The sequence below is a fragment of the Euleptes europaea genome, chromosome 11 (assembly GCF_029931775.1).
Source record: "Euleptes europaea isolate rEulEur1 chromosome 11, rEulEur1.hap1, whole genome shotgun sequence".
Taxonomy (NCBI): Eukaryota; Metazoa; Chordata; class Lepidosauria; order Squamata; family Sphaerodactylidae; genus Euleptes; species Euleptes europaea.
In genome coordinates this window covers 17,214,696-17,232,923 of record NC_079322.1, presented here as the reverse complement: position 1 = coordinate 17,232,923, position 18,228 = coordinate 17,214,696, and the positions used below count along the sequence as shown (strand labels likewise).

At 48.5% G+C, this 18,228-nt stretch overlaps 1 protein-coding gene across 1 annotated transcript in view; it reads right to left on the bottom strand.

Moving 5' to 3' along the window:
- The window catches only part of TPK1 (thiamin pyrophosphokinase 1), a 361,399-nt gene extending 361,015 nt beyond the window's left edge, over window positions 1-384 (bottom strand). Inside the window, exon 1 of the mRNA XM_056857037.1 lies at window positions 316-384. Within this exon, the coding sequence (XP_056713015.1) occupies window positions 316-384 (69 nt within the window). The remainder of the gene's footprint in view (window positions 1-315) is intronic.
- Between the last annotated feature and the right edge of the window lie 17,844 nt (window positions 385-18,228).

The window sequence follows — 18,228 nt, the reverse complement described above, 5'->3', positions numbered from 1 at the left end:
AAAATACATAAATAAACCCAACGGATGCAACTGCTCCCGGGCCAGGGAAAAAGCAAGCGGGGGGAACTTCTGCAAGCCTGCGCGCGGGTTGGGTTCCCCCCCCCCTTTGCAAACAAGTCCCAGGGGCAGCCCAAAGAAATTCAAAACAACCACCAGTGCTTTGGACCCTCTTCTGATCTCCAAGGGGAGAAAGGGCAAAAAGATGGGGGGAGGGGGGGGGACACACGTGCGTCTCCGTGGGGTACCTGGCGCTGCAAGCAAGCAAGCAAGCGCGCGCTCGCTCGCTCTCCCGGGCTGCTGCGGCTGCTGCTGCACCTGGTGGCTGGAGGACGCCGCTGGCAGGCGGCGAAGGAGAGCGACGATCGCCTCGATGGCCGCCGCCATCCGCCGCTCGGCGCTCCATTGAGCGCCGCGGCCCGGAGCCCGCGCGCGGGGAGAGGCAGCAGCAGCAGCAGCAGCAGCAGGGGGAGGAAGCGGAGCCGGGCTGTGCGTGCAAACGCAGAGGGGCCCTGTTTTTTCCCCCCCTCCAAGGAGGGTTGCCATCCTCCGGGGAGTGCAATGCAGTCCCACCCGGACCGGCACAATGCAGCAGATGCAATCAATCTAATCAGCACAAAGTCCAGTTGCACAGCCCCTGGTCTGGGTCTGCAAAAGAAGTTTCCTGCATCTTTGTCTTTGCACGCTCAGACCAGAAAAGATGTTTCCTGCATCTTTGTCTTTGCACGCTGCAGGGTTGCCGACTGCCAGGTAGTTAGCAAAACCAGAAAAAAAGAGAGCGCCTCCGTGCTGATACCGTTAGGTTTGGAAACTGGCACGGGGAGAAATTTCAAATGTCAGTTTCCAAACCTAACTGCCAGGTAGTAGCGGGAGGTCTCCTGCTAATTCGACTGATCTCCAGCCGGTAGAGATCGGATCACCTGGAGAAAAATGGCCGCTTTGGCCATTGGACTCTATGGCAATGAAGTCCCTCCCCTCCTTAAACCCCACCCTCTTCAGGCTCTGCCCCCAAAACCTCCTGCCGGTGGCAAAGAAGGACCTGGCAACCCTAGGTTGTTAACTTGAATTTGCGTTTATTATATTTATTTCATCTGCATTGTGCCAGTCTGTGCATTATTGTATTACATTATCTATTGCAGTGATGGCGAACCTTTTAGAGACTGAGTGCCCAAACTGCAACCGAAAACCCACTTATTTATCGCCGAGTGCCAATGCGACAATTTAACCTGAATACCACCCCCAGAGGGGGCCCAGAGGGAGAGGCTAGGTTTGCGAAGTTCCTCTTCACCATGAGTGGGAGGTTTTTGGGGTGGCGCCTGAGGAGGGTGGGGTTTGGGGAAGGACTTCAGTGCCATAGAGTCCAATTGCAAAAGTGGCAATTTTTTCCAGGGGAACTGATCTCTGTTGGTTGGAGATCACTTGTAATAGCAGGAGATCTCCAGCTAGTACCTGGAGATTGGCAACTAGTTCCTTAGTGTTTTCTCTCTACATATCAAGACAAATGGAAAGGTGTTTGGAGGATGGCTTGTGGGCACTTCAAAGGTGGAATAGGACTGCACGCCCCTCTGCCCGCACAGACCCAGAAGTTGCCGGAGAAGCTACTGGAGGGAAAGAAAGAAGGAAGGAAGGAAGGAAAGAAGGGAGGGAGAAAGGGGAGAAAGAAAGAAAGAAAGAAAGGGAGAAAGAAATGGAGCGTGGGAGAGAAAGAAAAGTAGGGAAAGAAAAGGACAGAGGGAGACCATTTATGCATGGGAGGTTTTGCCTTGGATTTGCCGCTCTCCAGATGTACATTTTCCCCATCCGGATTCTCAAAACTCTGCACGGGGACTTACAGATGAGTTTTGAGAATTTGGATGGGGAAAATGTGCATCTACAGAGTGGCAAATCCAAGGCAAAACCTCCCATGCTTGAATGGCCAGAGACAGAAAAGCCTTCCTTTTCTCTCTCTCTCTCTCTCTCTCTTGCTCACACACACACACACACACACACACACACAGCCCCCGCCTCCTCCCCCAGCAGAGAAGTGGGAAGCGCGCACACAGAACAGCCCGCAGCGCACGGGGCGCTGGGAGACCCTTCCCTTCTCGCAGAGGCTCGGGGTCCTGCCCCGCTCCTACACACCCATGGAGGGCTGGGGCAGGTCCTGGGTGAGGGAGAAGGAGCTGGGAGAGGAAGGGTGAAGGGGCAGGAGAGGCAGAGCAGCCCAAGGAAGGCCAACAATGCGGCGGTGTGGCTCAGGCCCACCAGCCAGCTGGGCGGCACGCAGGAAGGCATGCAAGGAGAGAAGGGGGGAATGGACAAGGGCCCAGAAGCCTTCCACAATCAGGCACCAGCTGCGAAGGGGGAAGAAGGGAAGGGGGACAAGAAGGGGAAAAGAAAAAAGAAAAAAATCCTGCCCCGCTGCCAGCGAGGGGGGGAGGGAGGAGCCCCAGAGACTCCGCCTGACTTCTCGCCCTGCGGCTCACCAGCCACCAGCCCTGCTGCTGCGCCCTTTGCCTATGGACGGAGCTGGGTCCCGCCACCACCCACGTGCCAGGGGCGAGCAGCAGGAGGAGGAGGATCCCCCGCCCAGCTGGGCCTCGCCGCCACCACCTCCACCCACCCCTTTCAGAGTGGAGCTCCAGCGGAAAGGAGGCCCGTCTGGCGCGGAGGGAAGGAAGGAGGGAGGGAGCCCAGCCTAGCTCAGCGCCCCTCTCTGCCTGCCTGGCTTGCCCAGGCCCCTAAGCCCCCCGCCCAGAGGGGATCTCCCACCCACCCGGCCGGCCTGCCCCGAGGGGGGGATGTGGCTGTGGGGCGCGGCGGCGGCAGGCTTGTGAGAGGCGAGCAGGGTGGGCAGAGGGCACCTCCTTTGCTCCCACTGGCCAGCCACGCCCCTCCATCCGCACAGGCCCAGAGGGCGCCGGAGAAGCCGCAGGCCATGTTCCCCGCTCTCCCACCCGCCTGGCCGGCCGCGCACGCTCCAGCGGCGGCAATGGCGGCGGCTTCTGTGGGAGAGTTCGGGGGCCACCGCCAATGATGTCGGAGGTTCCCCATCCCTGGCTACAGCCTCCCCCATCCGGGGCAGAGCCGGAAAGGCCAGCAGCTTGGAGGAACCGCGCGTGCCGGCAGAGAGGGCTACGCGTGCCGGAAGTGGCACGCGTGCCATAGGTTCGCCAACACGGATCTATTGTGTACACAGAGGTGTCAGTTTTCATTACTGTCCTCCAGGTAGTAGCTGGAGATCTGCTGTTACAACTGATCTCCAGCCAATAGAGATCAGTTCCCCTGGAGAAAATGGCCGCTTTAGCAATTGGACTCTATGGCACTGAAGTCCCTCCCCTCTCCAAACACCACCCTCCTCAGGCTCCACCCCCCAAACCACCCGCCAGAGGGACCTGGCAACCCTGCCTCCAAGTAAAACATCCATTTTTGAGAGTGCCCAGTCAAAAGCCCCAAAAATGGTTGCCAGCCCTTGGCTATGATGGGCACTCCTGTGCTTTTGCAGGCTGCGTGGCAGATGCAAAAGGGAGGAGGGGGTCAGGTTTTGTTTTTATTAATAGAGTTTCCAGCTCCCTTTTCATCACCTATGGGAGGTTTTTTTTTGGGGGGGAAGCGTGGGGAGGGCGTGGTTTGTGGAGGGGAGGGACTTCAGTCAGTGCCATAGAGTCCAATCGCTGAAGTGGCCGTTTTCTCCAGGTGACCTGATCTCTGTCGGCTGGAGATCAGTTGTAATAGCAGGAGATCTCCAGCCGCTACCTGGAGGTTGGCAACCCTATTTATTAATTGAACCTGTGTTTGATCCGGTGAAGCCACACTTTCTTACAGAGCCTCTGGCATTAGGCAGTTGCACAAAGCCCTCTCAGAATCAGTGCCAAAGTCTGCCCCATGGAGCTCAAGGGCCTTGATGCCCCAAAGTACATAAGAACATGAGAAAGGACACGCTGGATCAGACCAAGGTCCATCAAGTCCAGCAGTCTGTTCACACAGTGGCCAACCAGGTGCCTCCAGGAAGCCCACAAACAAGACAACTGCAGCAGCACCATCCTGCCTGTGTTCCACAGCACCTAATATCATAGGCATGCTCCTCTGATACTAGAAAGAGTAGGTATGCAGATGACAAAGGTCAGTTCCCCTAGATAAAATTGCTAATTGGGTGGCCTCTATGGCATTCTACCCTGCTAAGGCCCCTTCCCCAAGCTCCTTGTCTAAATCTCCAAGGATTTCCCATACCTGAGCTGGCAGCCCTATTAATGGTAAGAGCCAGCATGGTGTAGTGGTTAAGAGTGATGATTTGGAGCAGTGGACTCTGATCTGGAGAACCGGGTTTGATTCCCCACTCCTCCACATGAAGCCTGCTGGGTGACCTTGAGCTAGTCCCACTCTCTCAGCCCCTGTCTGTTGTGGGGAAACTGTGGCCCCAGATAATATTCTGTGAGGTCTGGGGACATCTGATACTATAGCACAGTCGAAGTTGTGTGAACCTTATTGCCCGGAGAGGAGACCACTGGAGGGGCCCTATCAAAGCCCCCCCCCCCGAGATTTGCAAGGAAGTACAGGGTATAATTAGATCTCCAAATTAAAGTGCATAGCAGAACAGCTTCCTCTCTTGAGAAAGCACTATGTGACTACAGTGTTCTGAAATGAAGGGCATCTATTATTTTCAACATAGCTGTCATGTTCTGGCGTAAGAGACCACCCAACGCAGAGCGTGGCTCGCCCCATCCCCCCCATCCCTACTAATACCGTTTGCTGATACTGAAAAGCATCATGTGCAAGGAGAATGCAAAAGCTAAAATCTAGTCAGAGCACGTTTCCGCTGCCCGTCCTGCGCAGAGGAACCAGAAATCTTATTTCCTCTCATTTTCTATTAAAATGCCAAGCTCCAGGAGTCAACATGCTGGCTGATCCTAGCAAACTGGCAATTACATCCTAAGAATGTTCTCCTAGAAGCAAGTCCTACCAAATTCAGTGTAGGATTGCCAGGACCTCAGCTGGAGCAAGGGATTCCCCCCCCCCACCACCACCACTTCTTGTTTCCTTCCACCGCTCAAAACAGTGGTGAGTGAAAAAATGTTAAAAAAAACAACAACAAAAACAAAAAACCAGCTGACACCGTGACGATGCTTCCAGCAAAAAACTGGAAGTGACATCGTACCTCTCTAGGAATTGCTGGAAACTTTATGGCAAAACCATGGAGTTTTTTGGGTGATTCCTAGAGAGGACTGGTGGTACTTCTAGCGAAAACACAGTTTTACCTGAGTTTCCGGCAATTCCTAGACAGGCTTGATGTCACTTCTGAGGGGTTTTTTTATGGAAGTGACATCATGCCACCCCTGCACCCCCCATGCCTCACCCACCTGGTCTCCCTCTGCTTGCCAGGCAGGTCCTGGCAATCCTAGTGGGACTAACATCTGGCTAAGTGTTCTTAGCCCTGCAGACTCTTTAGCGAGTTATTGCTTTGTGGTTTGTCATAAATGTTTAAAGTTGTACCCAGCTCCAGCTGAGACCCCTAGGGTTGCCAACCTCCAGGTACTGGAAAACAAATCAGACACCTCTATACACTTATCATAAGATGAGAAATTCAGTATAGGAATAGCTATGAGCAATGCCAACAATATTCTGGCTATATATTTACAGTACGTGGTAATATACCCACCAACAACATATATTCCCAACAAGCATATGTATTTATTTCTTTTCCATGTAAAATTTCCCCAAAGCACAAGTTCACAACAATTCCTATGTAAGGTAAGTATGGAATAAAGTCAATTGAAATGTCTTTAAAGATGTACTTCTTTTCTTTGCAGCAGTTGATTAATTGCAGGAGAAAATGATCGTTTCAAGGCACACAGCCCAATTCTTCCTCAGTTCTTCAAAATTATATTGCGTGCAATTATTCATCATCATCCATAGTCTCAGGTTTCAACCGAATAACCCATTTATAAATAAAGTATACTATACTTCCCCAACAGAGGTAAGTAGAAGGATACCGTCCATTACAGGTAAGGATCCTAGTGGGAATATATGTTGTTGGTGGGTATATTACCACATACTGTAAATATAGAGCCAGAATATTGTTGGCATTGCTCATAGCTATTCCTATACTGAACCTCCAGGTACTAGCAGGCGATTTCCCGCTATTACAACTGATCTCCAGCCAATAGAGATCAGTTCACCTGGAGAAAATGGCCACTTTGGCAATTGGACTCCATGGCATTGAAGTCCCTCCCCTCCCCAAATCCTGCCCTCCTCTGGCTCCGCCCAAAAACCCTTCCACCGGTGGCAAAAGGGACCTGGCAACCCTACAGACCCCTCTCCCCTTTCAAGCTTCCACTGTCACTGATGGGGCTATGAAAAGAAGAGCTGGAAGTAGGCCGCCAATTCTCCTCTCCCATCATCTCTGGATCCAAGTCAGTGCCGAATTTTAGTCATCCGTATTAATAGATGTTGTTCTTGGTCTACTATTTGGGGAAGCAATCCCCCCCCCCCAAATAGGATACAAATATAATAAATGTATGAGTGAATGAACAACGGTTGTTGGTGTTAACGGAGTGGCTTATTTACAGAAGTAAGAATGTTTTCCTTTGTGCCTTTTATTGTTTTCCTGTAATTAGATAAGATGTTTCTGCGAGAGCTAATTAACGTAAAATAGGTGACATTTTAATTGTCCAATTGTTGCTCATTTAATGAATATTTACTGGATCGGAGGCCTGCTTGCAACAAACGTTGGCAGGGTACTTAAACAAAGATAGCAGGCCCTATAAATTCTTCTGCATTTTCATCTTTTCTTCCAGCCATCCTTAACAACTAACACTGCTGTTATGTCTATGGGATTTCCCTTCTTGTATTTGGAGGACTTGCGATGCCAGCCTAAACAGAGTTATGCCCTTCAAAGTCCATTGAAGTCAAGCATAGGGTTGCCAACCTCCAGGTAGTAGCTGGAGATTTCCTGCTATTACAACTGATCTCCAGCCGACAGAGATCAACTCACCTGGAGAAAAATGGCCGCTTTGGCAATTGGACTCTATGGCATTGAAGTCTCTCCCCTCTCCAAACCCCGCCCTCTTCAGGCTCCGCCCCAAAAATTTCCAGGTAGTTCTTAAACCGGAGCTGGCAACCCTAGTCAAAGAGCTTAGAAAGGTGTAACAGAGCAATCACAAGAATGCTTTCCTGGGAGTAAGCCCCATTGACTAGACCTGAGTAGGATACCAAGTACACCTGCGTAGGATTACTCCCGAACTCTGCTTAGGATTGCACTGACAGTCTGGTACACTTATAGTGCATCTTCTATGCTGATTTACTTTTGGGGAATCAGATGCACCCTTCCCTGAAACCTTCAATTTACATAACACTCATTTTGATGCTGTTTCGAACTGCTGCACACTGACGCTGCAGAAAGATACCATTTTAGGTCAGGGGTAGGGTTGTCAGGGAGAGCCAGTGTGGTGTAGTGGTTAAGGTGTCAGACTAGGATCTGGGAAACCCAGGTTCGAATCCCCACTCTGCCATGGAAACTTGCTGGGTGACTTTGGGCCAGTCACACACTCTCAGCCTCCACCCTGGCAGGTATTTAGATGGGAGACCTCCAAGGGATACCAGGGGTGTGACGTGGAGGCAGGCAATGGCAAACCACCTCTGAACGTCCCTTGCCTTGTAAACCCTACTGGGGGTCACCATATGTCAGCTGTGACTTGATGGCAAAAAAGAATGGGTTGTCCTCGACCTCCAGGTAGGGCCTGACCTGCAGACTACAGAGACCCGTTCCTCTGGAGAAAAAGGCTGCTTTGGAGGGTGGACTCTATAGCTCTATACCCTGCTGAGGTCCTTCCCCTCCTCAAACCCCAACCTCCCTAGGCTTTATCCCCAAATCTCCAGGAAGCTGGAGCTGGCAACCCTAGGCTGAAATCCCAAATTGCACCAAATCAAATTGAGAAAAGATCTGGCACTGTCCTCCTAGGACAGTACCAATTGCAGTTGGAGAGTAGGGATGTTGTTGCAAAGAGCTAGGATTGCCAACCTCCAGGTGGTGGCTGGAGATCTCCCATATTACAAGTGATCTGCAAGTGACAGAGAGCAGTTCCCCTGGAGAAAATGGCTGTTTTGGCAATTGGGCTCTATGTCATTGAAGTTCCTCCTCTCTCCAAACCCCACCCTCCTCAGGCTCCACCCCCAAAATCTCCAGGTATTTCCCCACCTGGAACTGCAACCTTACAAAGAGCCCTTCTGTGCAGCACAGACCCCCCACAGGGTTGCATTAAAAAAAAACCCGGCTCCTTCGCTGTATCTTGCTAAATCTCACAGTTAGGAGAATGGTTCAATCATGATATAAATGAGGCTGAGGGAAAGAGAGTGACTGGCCCAAGATCAGCCAGCAAGCTTCCACTGAAGAGTGGGGATTCAAACCCAAGTCTCTCAGATCCTAGTGCGACTCTCTATATATTAGATTGATTTGAGGAAAGGAAGGCCAGAGCACTGATTCATGCAGGCAGCAGCTTCCTATGCGGATGAGTGTTTTGAGCTGACAGGAGCCTTTGGTCATTCCATTTATTTCTCCAGCATGCTCTTCTCCATATAAGAATTACTGAGTTAACCATAGATAATTAGGCTTTGTAAGGCTAGAATAGGGTCATGCAAAAAAAAAAAAATCGGTAAATTTTGGGTTCGGGTTTACTGGGCCCGATTTTTTTTTCAGCTTTATTTCTGGGTTTACCAGGAAAAAATCAGGTCCATTATACTCCATGTGGATTTTTTTGAAGCTCCTGGGGGCAGGGTTGCCAACCTCCAGGTAATAGCAGAAGATCTCCTGCTATTACAACTGATCTCCAGCCGATAGACATCAGTTCGGCTGGAGAAAATGGCCGCTGTGGCAATTGGACTCTATGGCATTGAAGCCCCTCCCACCCCAAACCCCACCCTCCTCAGTCTCCACCAAAAAAGTCTCCCATCGGTTGCAAAGAGGGACCTGGTAACCCTTCCTGAGGGAACATTTTTGGAGGTAGAGTCACCAAATTTGCAGCGTAGTTGCAAAGGACTCTCCTTAGATGGACAACAAAGTTTGGTGAATGTTGGGACGGGGGGCAATTTTATGGGCCCACAAAGGGGTCACCCCCATCCTCCAAGCATTTGAGAGCCGAGCTGTTTATCAGTTTTCAGGTTCAGAGGTTCAGCATTGCCGAGGACTGGTGGAAAGAGCTGATTGGCAGGCTGGCACCTCCAAGTCTGAGGTCTCCCTTCATATCTGGGGTGCATAGCATGATGTCCATGCAAATTAGCTTCCAAACTGAGGGAAAAGGCTTAAATGAGAGAAAAATAAGGCTTGGAAAACATTTCTTTTGGTGGCAAATGACATCCTGTGAACAGTCCTTTATTATAGTCATCAAAAAACTGTTTTCAAGAGATGGTCATGGTGCAGGGAAACGAAGCCTCTACTAGGGGCGTCCTTCACTTTGAGAGCAGGTTTTCAGGGAGTGAGGGATGATATCGGAGCCAGCCGAAGACATGACCAAGGCAGCTCTTCTGAAGGAGATTGCTCATCTGCCTGGGTGAACAGTCTTCTTCAGAACAAAGCCTGTTCAGCAGCTGTTAAAGCTGGTGCTTTTTAGTTGGAGGGTATATCCCTCCCGACGGGACTGACTGAGCCCCTTCTTTTAAAATGACCCTTCCAGACTAGTTTGGTCTGACCAAGCTGGTTCTGATTTCATGACCCCTGCCTCAAAAGGGCCTCAATTATGAGGTCCTAACAAAACCAGTCAAAGATAGAAAAATGGGAGAAAGCACAGAGCTGTGCATCTGAGGAAAGGCAAATAGCCCAAACCCAAAAAAGCCACGGCTTTTTCGGGAATCACCTATTTGGCTTCAGGCAGATTCCCAGGTTTGGGCATTCAGTCGACCCGAAACCCGAATATTGCCTAAATGACTAATTTTGGGTTATTTTCCGTTTGGGTATATCGATAAGCACAACCCTAGGCTAGAACCATGCTCTGCTCCAATTGTTGACTTGCATCTTAAGTGACAGCCTGGCCCGTTCAGCCTAATGTACTTTGCCTGTAACTTCCAAGTCTTGTGTGTGTTTTTCCCCCACTCTGCATTTGTGCATTTGATGCACGGCCTTTTATGCTTTCACGCCTTTCTGTTGTTGTGTGTGTTTTGTCTTAAGGTTGCGTTTTTTATGAAAAGGGCTGTTGCCTCAGATCAGCAACCCTTTTAAGATCTAATCCACTGACTCCATTGTTTTTTCTGTTCCATTATTCATAGGGGAACCTAGGGGCCTCCACCTTCAGTGCTTCCCATGTATTACACATTAATCAAAGGTAATGGTACAGCTGATAAAAAGAACACGGATTCTATTCACCAGGGAAATTCCTTGTAATTTTGTTCTGCTCCTCTCTTGTTCGGTAATCTTTGAGAAGGGTGATGGCTAGCCATGCAGTCCTAAGCGGAGTTACACTCTTCTAAACTCATTGACTTCAGCAGGCTTAGAAAGACCACCTAGTACCCCAGTCAGCATCTTCTATGGGTTGGCAGAGGTACTGTTGTATGTGGTGCTGGAGATTCCTAGACTGATCGTTCTAAGGGACCTCAACATTCATGCCAAGGATACCTCGCCAGTAGCTAGTGTTGCCAGGCCCCTACTGGGGGCGGGAGATCGGCTTCTACCATGTAGTTTTTGCCAAAATACCAGAGCATCTCTCACATCTTCAATGATGTGATGTCACTTTTGGAAGTGCTGTCAATGACGTTGAGGCCTAGGCTTCAAGTTGGGCCTGGTAAGACTTCTCCCCACACATACACTGGTTGCCAGTACCCCCGGGTGTACCTCCAACTCTACCGGGAGCGGCCCGGTAGATGGCAGGGGAAGCCAATGGCAAACCAGCATGTAAACATAGTCTGCCTAGTAACTTTCGTGATGTGCCGTCACCCCATGGGTCAACTGAAACAAATGTAACCAAACCCCCGCTACTTCGACCTTTTGATTGTTGCCAACTATCAAGAACTGAGCGCTAAAGTGCATCTTCAAGTTGTTTTGCACTTGCCAATTATCGAAAACTGAGCGTCAGTCAGTAATCACTCCACATGGGGCGCGGATCGCATTTTGTCATTGATGGCGTTGGGCATAGCCCGATGTAGCTTTCTATGACTCTAATTTCACAGTGATTTTGTTCTCTTATATGGTGTATGTTTAGTCTTTAGTATTTAGTATATAGTGATAGCATGCTTAGTCTGTAGTATATAGTAATAAGATATGATTTGTGCAATTATAGTCTACATTCTATAAAAGAATTTGGTATAATATTGTGGTCTGTTTCTTTTTTGTTAGTATAAATACCATCATACGCCTTATTTGGCTTACCACCTAGAGGTTGGCAACCCTCCCAGTATCTTTATCGGCAATATAGCAATAAATAATACTGACCTACCTTACAGGATCATTGTAAGCTTATTGAGATAACGGACACTCAAAACCACTGTCTAACCACTAAATATAAAAGCTAAAGATCACCGTATTTTAAGTTAGTCTCATTAGCGATGTTGCAGAAGCTCACAGACCTGCACCCTTGCCTTTCATCCCATCCCACTTATCAGGATCATTCAACATGCTGATTGTTCTCTTGGAGTTTCAAGCCCAGTGCTCTGGAGCAGCCTTCTTTGTGGTTTGAAAGAGATCTTTTTTTAAAAAAAATTGCCATTCTCTTGACGCTGGGAAAACCACCCGGCGCTCTGCAGTAGAGGGCAGCAAAGGAACATGACTGGAGGATCCAAGTGGCCGCTGCTATTTTCATGTTACATCTAAATGGCTTTGTCTCCTTGGAAAGAGCAAAATTAGTGCAGGCAATGGGGTAGGGATGAAGAGGGATAAGGAGACCCAAGAAGGCAGGCAAATTAAGATTGCAAGGCAAACCTTGCTGAATCAGACCAGGGGTCCACCTACTTCAGCATCCTGTTTCGCACGGGGGACAACCAGCCAGTTGCCCTTGAGGGCCAAGAAACAGGGCACAGAGGCCAAGGCCTTCCTCTGATGCTGCCTCCATCTGAGCAAGCTATTCAGACATTTGCTGACTGAATATGGTGTGGTATAGTGGTTAAGAGCCAGTGTGGTATAGTGGTTAAGAGCAGTGGTTTGGAGCGGTGGAATCTGTTCTGGAGAACTGGGTTTGATTCCCCACTCCGCCACAAGAGCGGCTGACTCCAATCTGGTGAACCGGGTTGGTTTCCTCGTTCCTACACATAAAGCCAGCTGGGTGACCTTGGTCTAGTAGGACTTCCAGGTCCGTCTTCACCACTACCAGGAGGTTTGGGGGGCAGAACCTGAGGAGGGTGGAGTTTGGGGAGGGGAGGGACTTCAATGTCATAGAGTCCAATGGCCAAAGCGGCCATTTTCTCCAGGTGAACTGATCTCTATCGGCTGGAGATCAGTTGTAGTAGCAGGAGATCTCCAGCTACTACCTGGAGGTTGGCAACCTATGTCCTAGTCACAGCTCTCTTAGAGCTCTCTCAGCCCCACCTACCTCACAGGGTGTCTGTTGTGGGGAGGGGAAGGGAAGGTGATTGTAAGCCAGTTTGAGTCTCCCTTAAGTGGTAGAGAAAATCAGCATATAAAAACCAACTCTTCTTCTTCTTCTTCCTCCTCCTCCTCCTATGGATCATAGCCATTGATGGACCTACCCTCCATGAATCTGTCTAACCTCCTTTTAAAGCCATCTGTGTTTATGGCCATCACTAACAGGGGGCTCCTAGGCTTGCCTGAGGATCAAAATCAAGACAACTAAAATCTGGCACCACAATTGCCAAGTTCTGCTATCAAGAAATGGAGGTAGGGAAGGCCCCCATCTATGTCCTCATTAACTAGCGAACAGAAAAGTGTTCATGCTCTCACACACAGCTCAGTAGCTGTGCAATCTAGAAAGCACCTTCCGATCTCCTATAGTGGAACTATCTCAGAAAGTGATTCTGGCCGGAGAGGGAGTGCTGTCTGTGCAGCATCAAGAAATCTCTGCCCAGATGGAAACGTTGAGAAAAGGAAGACCTTTCTGGAGGAATCTTTTTTCTGCTGCAAAAGCAGTTTGACTATGATGGTTGGAAAGGTCCCCTGTAGGGCTGTCAATTCGGTTCGGTCCGAACTGAAAATCAAACGAATTTCCCCTGATTCGGTGATTTTCTGTTCGGACGGATCCGAACTCAAAACTGGCGGGCAACCGGGGGGGGGGGGCGAATTCAGCGAGTTCGGGAGTTCGCGAATAAATCCGGCAAATTCGGCCCCCCTTCAGGGGAGCCCGCTGAAAGGCGCGGGCTGCCCTTTAAACTGATCTGAGCCTCCCAGCTGGGAGGCGCAGGTCAGTTTAAAGGGCAGCCCGCACCTTTCAGCGGGCTCCGCTGGAGAGGCGCGGGCTGCCCTTTAAACTGACTTGCGCCTCCCGGCCAGTTTAAAGGGCCCCCGCGCGCCTTCAGGGAATCCCTCTGAAGGCGCGCTGGGGCCGAATTTTCCCCCGAACTCCGGATCCCCCCGAATTACCGGGGATCCGAAGCAGGGGAGTTCGGACTTTGGCACGTACCGAACCCACAAGGGTCAAATTCGGCCGAATCCGAACTGTACAGAATTTTTTTTTTTGACAGCCCTAGTCCCCTGTTCGTTTCAATTAAGAAAACAAATGATGCCCCAATAAAACATTTGTGGCCTGCCTACAAAGTCTTTCTTCTTCTCGTACTTCACTCTTTTCCATGGCAGAAGCTGTTGTAATGGGCATCAGCATAATGGAGAAGAGGAAGGCTGACTTGGTGAACTTGGTTGCCACTCTGCTAAATGTCTGAGTCACGCCATAGAACAGGGGTGACAAACATAAGGCCCGTGGGCTCAATCCAACCCCTTGAGAGCTCTTATTTGGCCTGTGAGCCAGCCAAGGCAGCCACCCTTCTACTCTCGATCTGGGCTGGCGAGGCATTGCCTGGCCCGACTAAGTGACATTTATGTCATATCCAGCCCTTATAACAATTGAGTTCAATACTACTGCCCTAGATTCTCAAAATGCTAAATTCTGCATCCCATATCGAATCCTGGATCAAATATGCAATCATAGATTTGCAGGATATATCTAGCCTAGCTTTAATTTGTTATTTGTTTAAAAGATTATTTTCTGCTCTGGTATGTAAAGGGTTTCTGAGGCATATTGGGAATAATAATAATAATAATATTGAGTGGGGTCTTATGATTCTGTTTAACTAATGGCAGAGCTGATGCAAGGAACCTTCCACTTAAGGTTACCAACTGGCTGGGGTGTGGGAGTAGTCCCATGTCTTTAATACAGGTTTAATTTGTAGAAATCTGCAGTTTTTTATGGCCTGTTGAGAATCAGCTGCAGATCAAACTGATATTAAAGGGACAACTAGAGGGACTGCTTTCAAAGTTGGCAACCAGTGTTCGAATGTATCTCTTCCCCCAGAGGAAAAAGATCTTCTGAAAGAGGACAGCTCTGCAATTAGTGGAAGGGAAACACAGACTCCAATCCAACATTTTAAATTAAAACCATGCATTCAGAAACCACCGTACCATCCTAGAACACTTTCATGTCAGTAAACCCTAGTGACTGGGCTTGAGTAGGGTTCTGCTTACAATTGCTCTCTAATACACCTATAAAATTAACCACAACTAGGGTTGCCAGGTCCCCTTGGCAACTGGTGGGGGATGGAGGGGTAGGGTTGCCAGATTCAGGCTGAGAACTTCCTGGAGATTTGGGGGTGGAGCCTGGGATGGACAGGGACCTCAGTGGGGTACAATGCCATACAGCCCACCCTCCAAAGCATCCATTTTATCCAGGGGAACTGATCCCTGTAGTCTGGAGATGAGCTGTAATTCTGGGGGGATCACATTTGAACACATGAAGCTGCCTTATACTAAATCAGACCCTTGGTCCATCAAAGTCAGTATTGTCTACTCAGACCCTCAGCGGCTCACCAGGGTCTCAGGCAGAAGTCTTTCCTAGTGTGGTGTAGTAGTTAAGAGCGGTGGATTGGAACGGTGAACTCTGAAGAACTGGGTTTGATTCCCCACTACACATGAATGGCAGAGGCTAATCTGGTGAACTGGATTTGTTTCCCAACTCCTTCGCATGAAGCCAGCTGGGTGACCTTGGGCTAGTCACACACTCTCAGCCCCACCTACCTCACAGGGGGTCTGTTGTGAGGAGGGGAAGGGAAGGTGATTGTAAGCTGGTTTGAGTCTCCCTTAAGTGGTAGAGAAAGTTGGCATATAAAAACCAACTCTTCTTCTTCTTCTTCACCTACTTGCTTAGTCCCTTTAACTGGAGATGCCGGGAATTGAACCTGGGACCTTCTGCATACCAAGCAGATGCTCTACCACTGAGCCACAGCCTCTCCTCTGGATCCCCAGGTCGCACCTGGAGGCAGGCCTCACTAAATCACTCAGTACCCAATGAATAGGTATAATCATATACAGAGGAGGGGGGAATCAACCCAAACCCAAAGCCTGTGTGAACAGCAACATGTCAACTTGGCACTCAGTGCTCCATAAGGTAGTCACCGGGCAGGTAGCTGCAGGATGGAATTCTACAACCCGGGTGACACTGCAGAGAAGGCCCTGTCTCTAGCCTCCTTTTACTTATTCCAAAGCTGCTGCGAGATCCAAGAGAATCAACAGGGTTGCATCCAATTTGCCTCTTTCTTGGCAAAGGAGTGACTGCCACAATTTCTCTTCCCAAACCAGCTCAAAATCTTGACTGAAACCAAACCCATCTCGTCCAAGAAAAGCAGAGTTTAAAATGGCAGACGTGCGTCTTTGTGACCAGTTCCAAAGCTCGGTGACCTATTTCAAATGTTAAGTTTGCCTGCCCAGATGTATTTATACCAAGCTCAATGTTGATTTCCTTTTATTCCTCTCCTAATTTCTTAGTCATCTGGATCTCTACAGTTTACAATGCGGCCTTTATTTTTATTTATTTATTGCTGTTTTTCAATGACAACTGCTGAGCTCCAGAGCTCTCTTCCATATTTTTTTTTTAAAAAAACAAAAATTTAAAAAAGAATACCACAGCTAAAATTAGTACCCACTTGCCTGTTTCAAATCTGCTTTGGAAAAAAATGCAGCAGCCAAGTTTTGTAATTTTTTTAAAAAAGTGATATCAGATAAAATGACCAAATAAATGTTCTCTTTGTGGATGAAAGGTTGTTGTTTTTTCGGGCCCTACAGTGGTCCCGACGCCTCAAAAATGAGCACCATCTGTTTATTATTCCAATATGAAGATTTTATGGGGTAGTTAAATTGTTCTATCATGATTTTAGTGTATTTTATTGCATTTTATGTATTAAGTATTATGGGAAAATGGGATGGGAAAATCCTGGAGATTTGGGGGTAGAGCCAAGGAGGATGGGGTTAGGGAGGGGAGGGACCTTTGGGGTATAATGCCATATAGCCTACCCTCCAAAGCAGCTGTTGTCTCATGGGGAACTGAACTCCGTAATCTGGAGATTAGATGTAATTCCAGGATATCCCCAAACCCCACCTGGAGACTGGCAACCCTAATCCGTAGACCCCCGAGGATTTTATGAATTAAAATTGGAGGATCACTGCACCCTTATATCCAGTTCATTAAAAGCACTTTTCAAAGGTTTGTAAATCACTGTCTTACTCTATCAGAAGCACGAATGTTGTTCAGGAAAGTCAGGCAGCAAATGGACAGGACAGACAGAAAGAGAGATCCCTCAACCTGTTGACTGTATTAGTACTTGTTTGCACCAGAGGCATGTGAAGGATCCCTTCCCGGTGTAACGGATCTTGCATTGTTTGAACTAGCTGCAGTCAGGATACAAATTGCTCGCCCCAAAATAGCTGGTAACTCATCGACCATCACGCCCAAACGGCATCGGCAACACTGGGAAATAATTCAGCAGCAAGGAGTAAAGAGTATAGCTGAGGAATGTATGGCTTTCCTCAAGAAGGGCCAGGGCTTTCTTGACCCTGGCCCGGCCTGGTGGAATTCCTATCCCGGTAACATCAGGGCCCTGCAGGACCTCACAGTTTTGCAGGGCCTACAAAATGGAATTATTCCACCAGACCTACAACTGAGGGGAGCCGCCAGTTTTACATCGGAACTAGCCTCCCCTTATCTCCCTAGGGTTACCAACCTCCAGGTACTAGCTGGAGATCTCCTGCTATTACAACTGATCTCCAGCCGATAGAGATCAGTTCACCTGGAGAAAAATGGCCGCTTTGGCAGTTGGACTCTATGGCATTGAAGTCCCTCCCCTGCCCAAACCCTGCCCTCCTCAGGTTCCGCCCCAGAAATCTCCAGGTATTTCCCAACCTGAAGCTGGCAACCTTATTTGTATACCAAATCTTATGCAGCCATTGTTTGATTGATGGAATTTTTGGCTCCTTCCAAACTTAAGCCAGTATCATTCAGGCAGTAGTAATTAAATGTTTTAACAGAACTACATGCTGGTTTTTCAATCCAAGAGGGACCTCACCTTATGGCCTTTTGCAAAACCTGCAAGACTATATTGTTTACAGGTGGATCTCTGAAGAGGACCAGAAGAAATAACGATTGTTGGCGATTAGGCTGTGGAATTTCTGCTTTTTTAATGGCAGCGATGCATATTTGCCATTATTTTTTTACTGTTTTGTTGGTGAAAGTCTTCTAATTTGGGATGTTTTGTAGGCTTTGGAGGAGGGGTATATAAATAGATCCTGATAATTGCTGGCCATTCTGTTGTCACAGTGAATGGACCAATACTTTCGTCTCATGCCCCAAACCTGAAACAAACCCCTTTTAATTTGTTGTGAAGTTCCACTTGTCTCTCAAGAATACGGAGAAAAACTACCAATATGCTAGAAATGGCCCGCAATTATATGAAATTAAACTATTACATCAATGAAGGTGTTCTTGAAAAATCTGTGGTTCCCTTTCTAATACACAACTGTAATCTGCCTAGTTAATTTGCTAGAATTACCTGTTAATTGGTGCGCAATACATGGACATCATTAACACAGTATTTATTATTGCTGAACCATACCAGGCAGGAGAACCTACAGAGGGATGAGGAAGGAGGAAGGATGTTCTTAGACACAGTTGCTCATAAGGAATAACCAGACCTCAAAGGCATGAAATTACATGATACAATGAATACCACCAATATCTGGTGAATGATACACACAATATTGTGTACGGGGAGGGGAAGAGAAGGAGATTGTAAGACAGTTTGATTCTTCCATAAGTGGTAAGGAAAGTTGGCATATAAAAACCA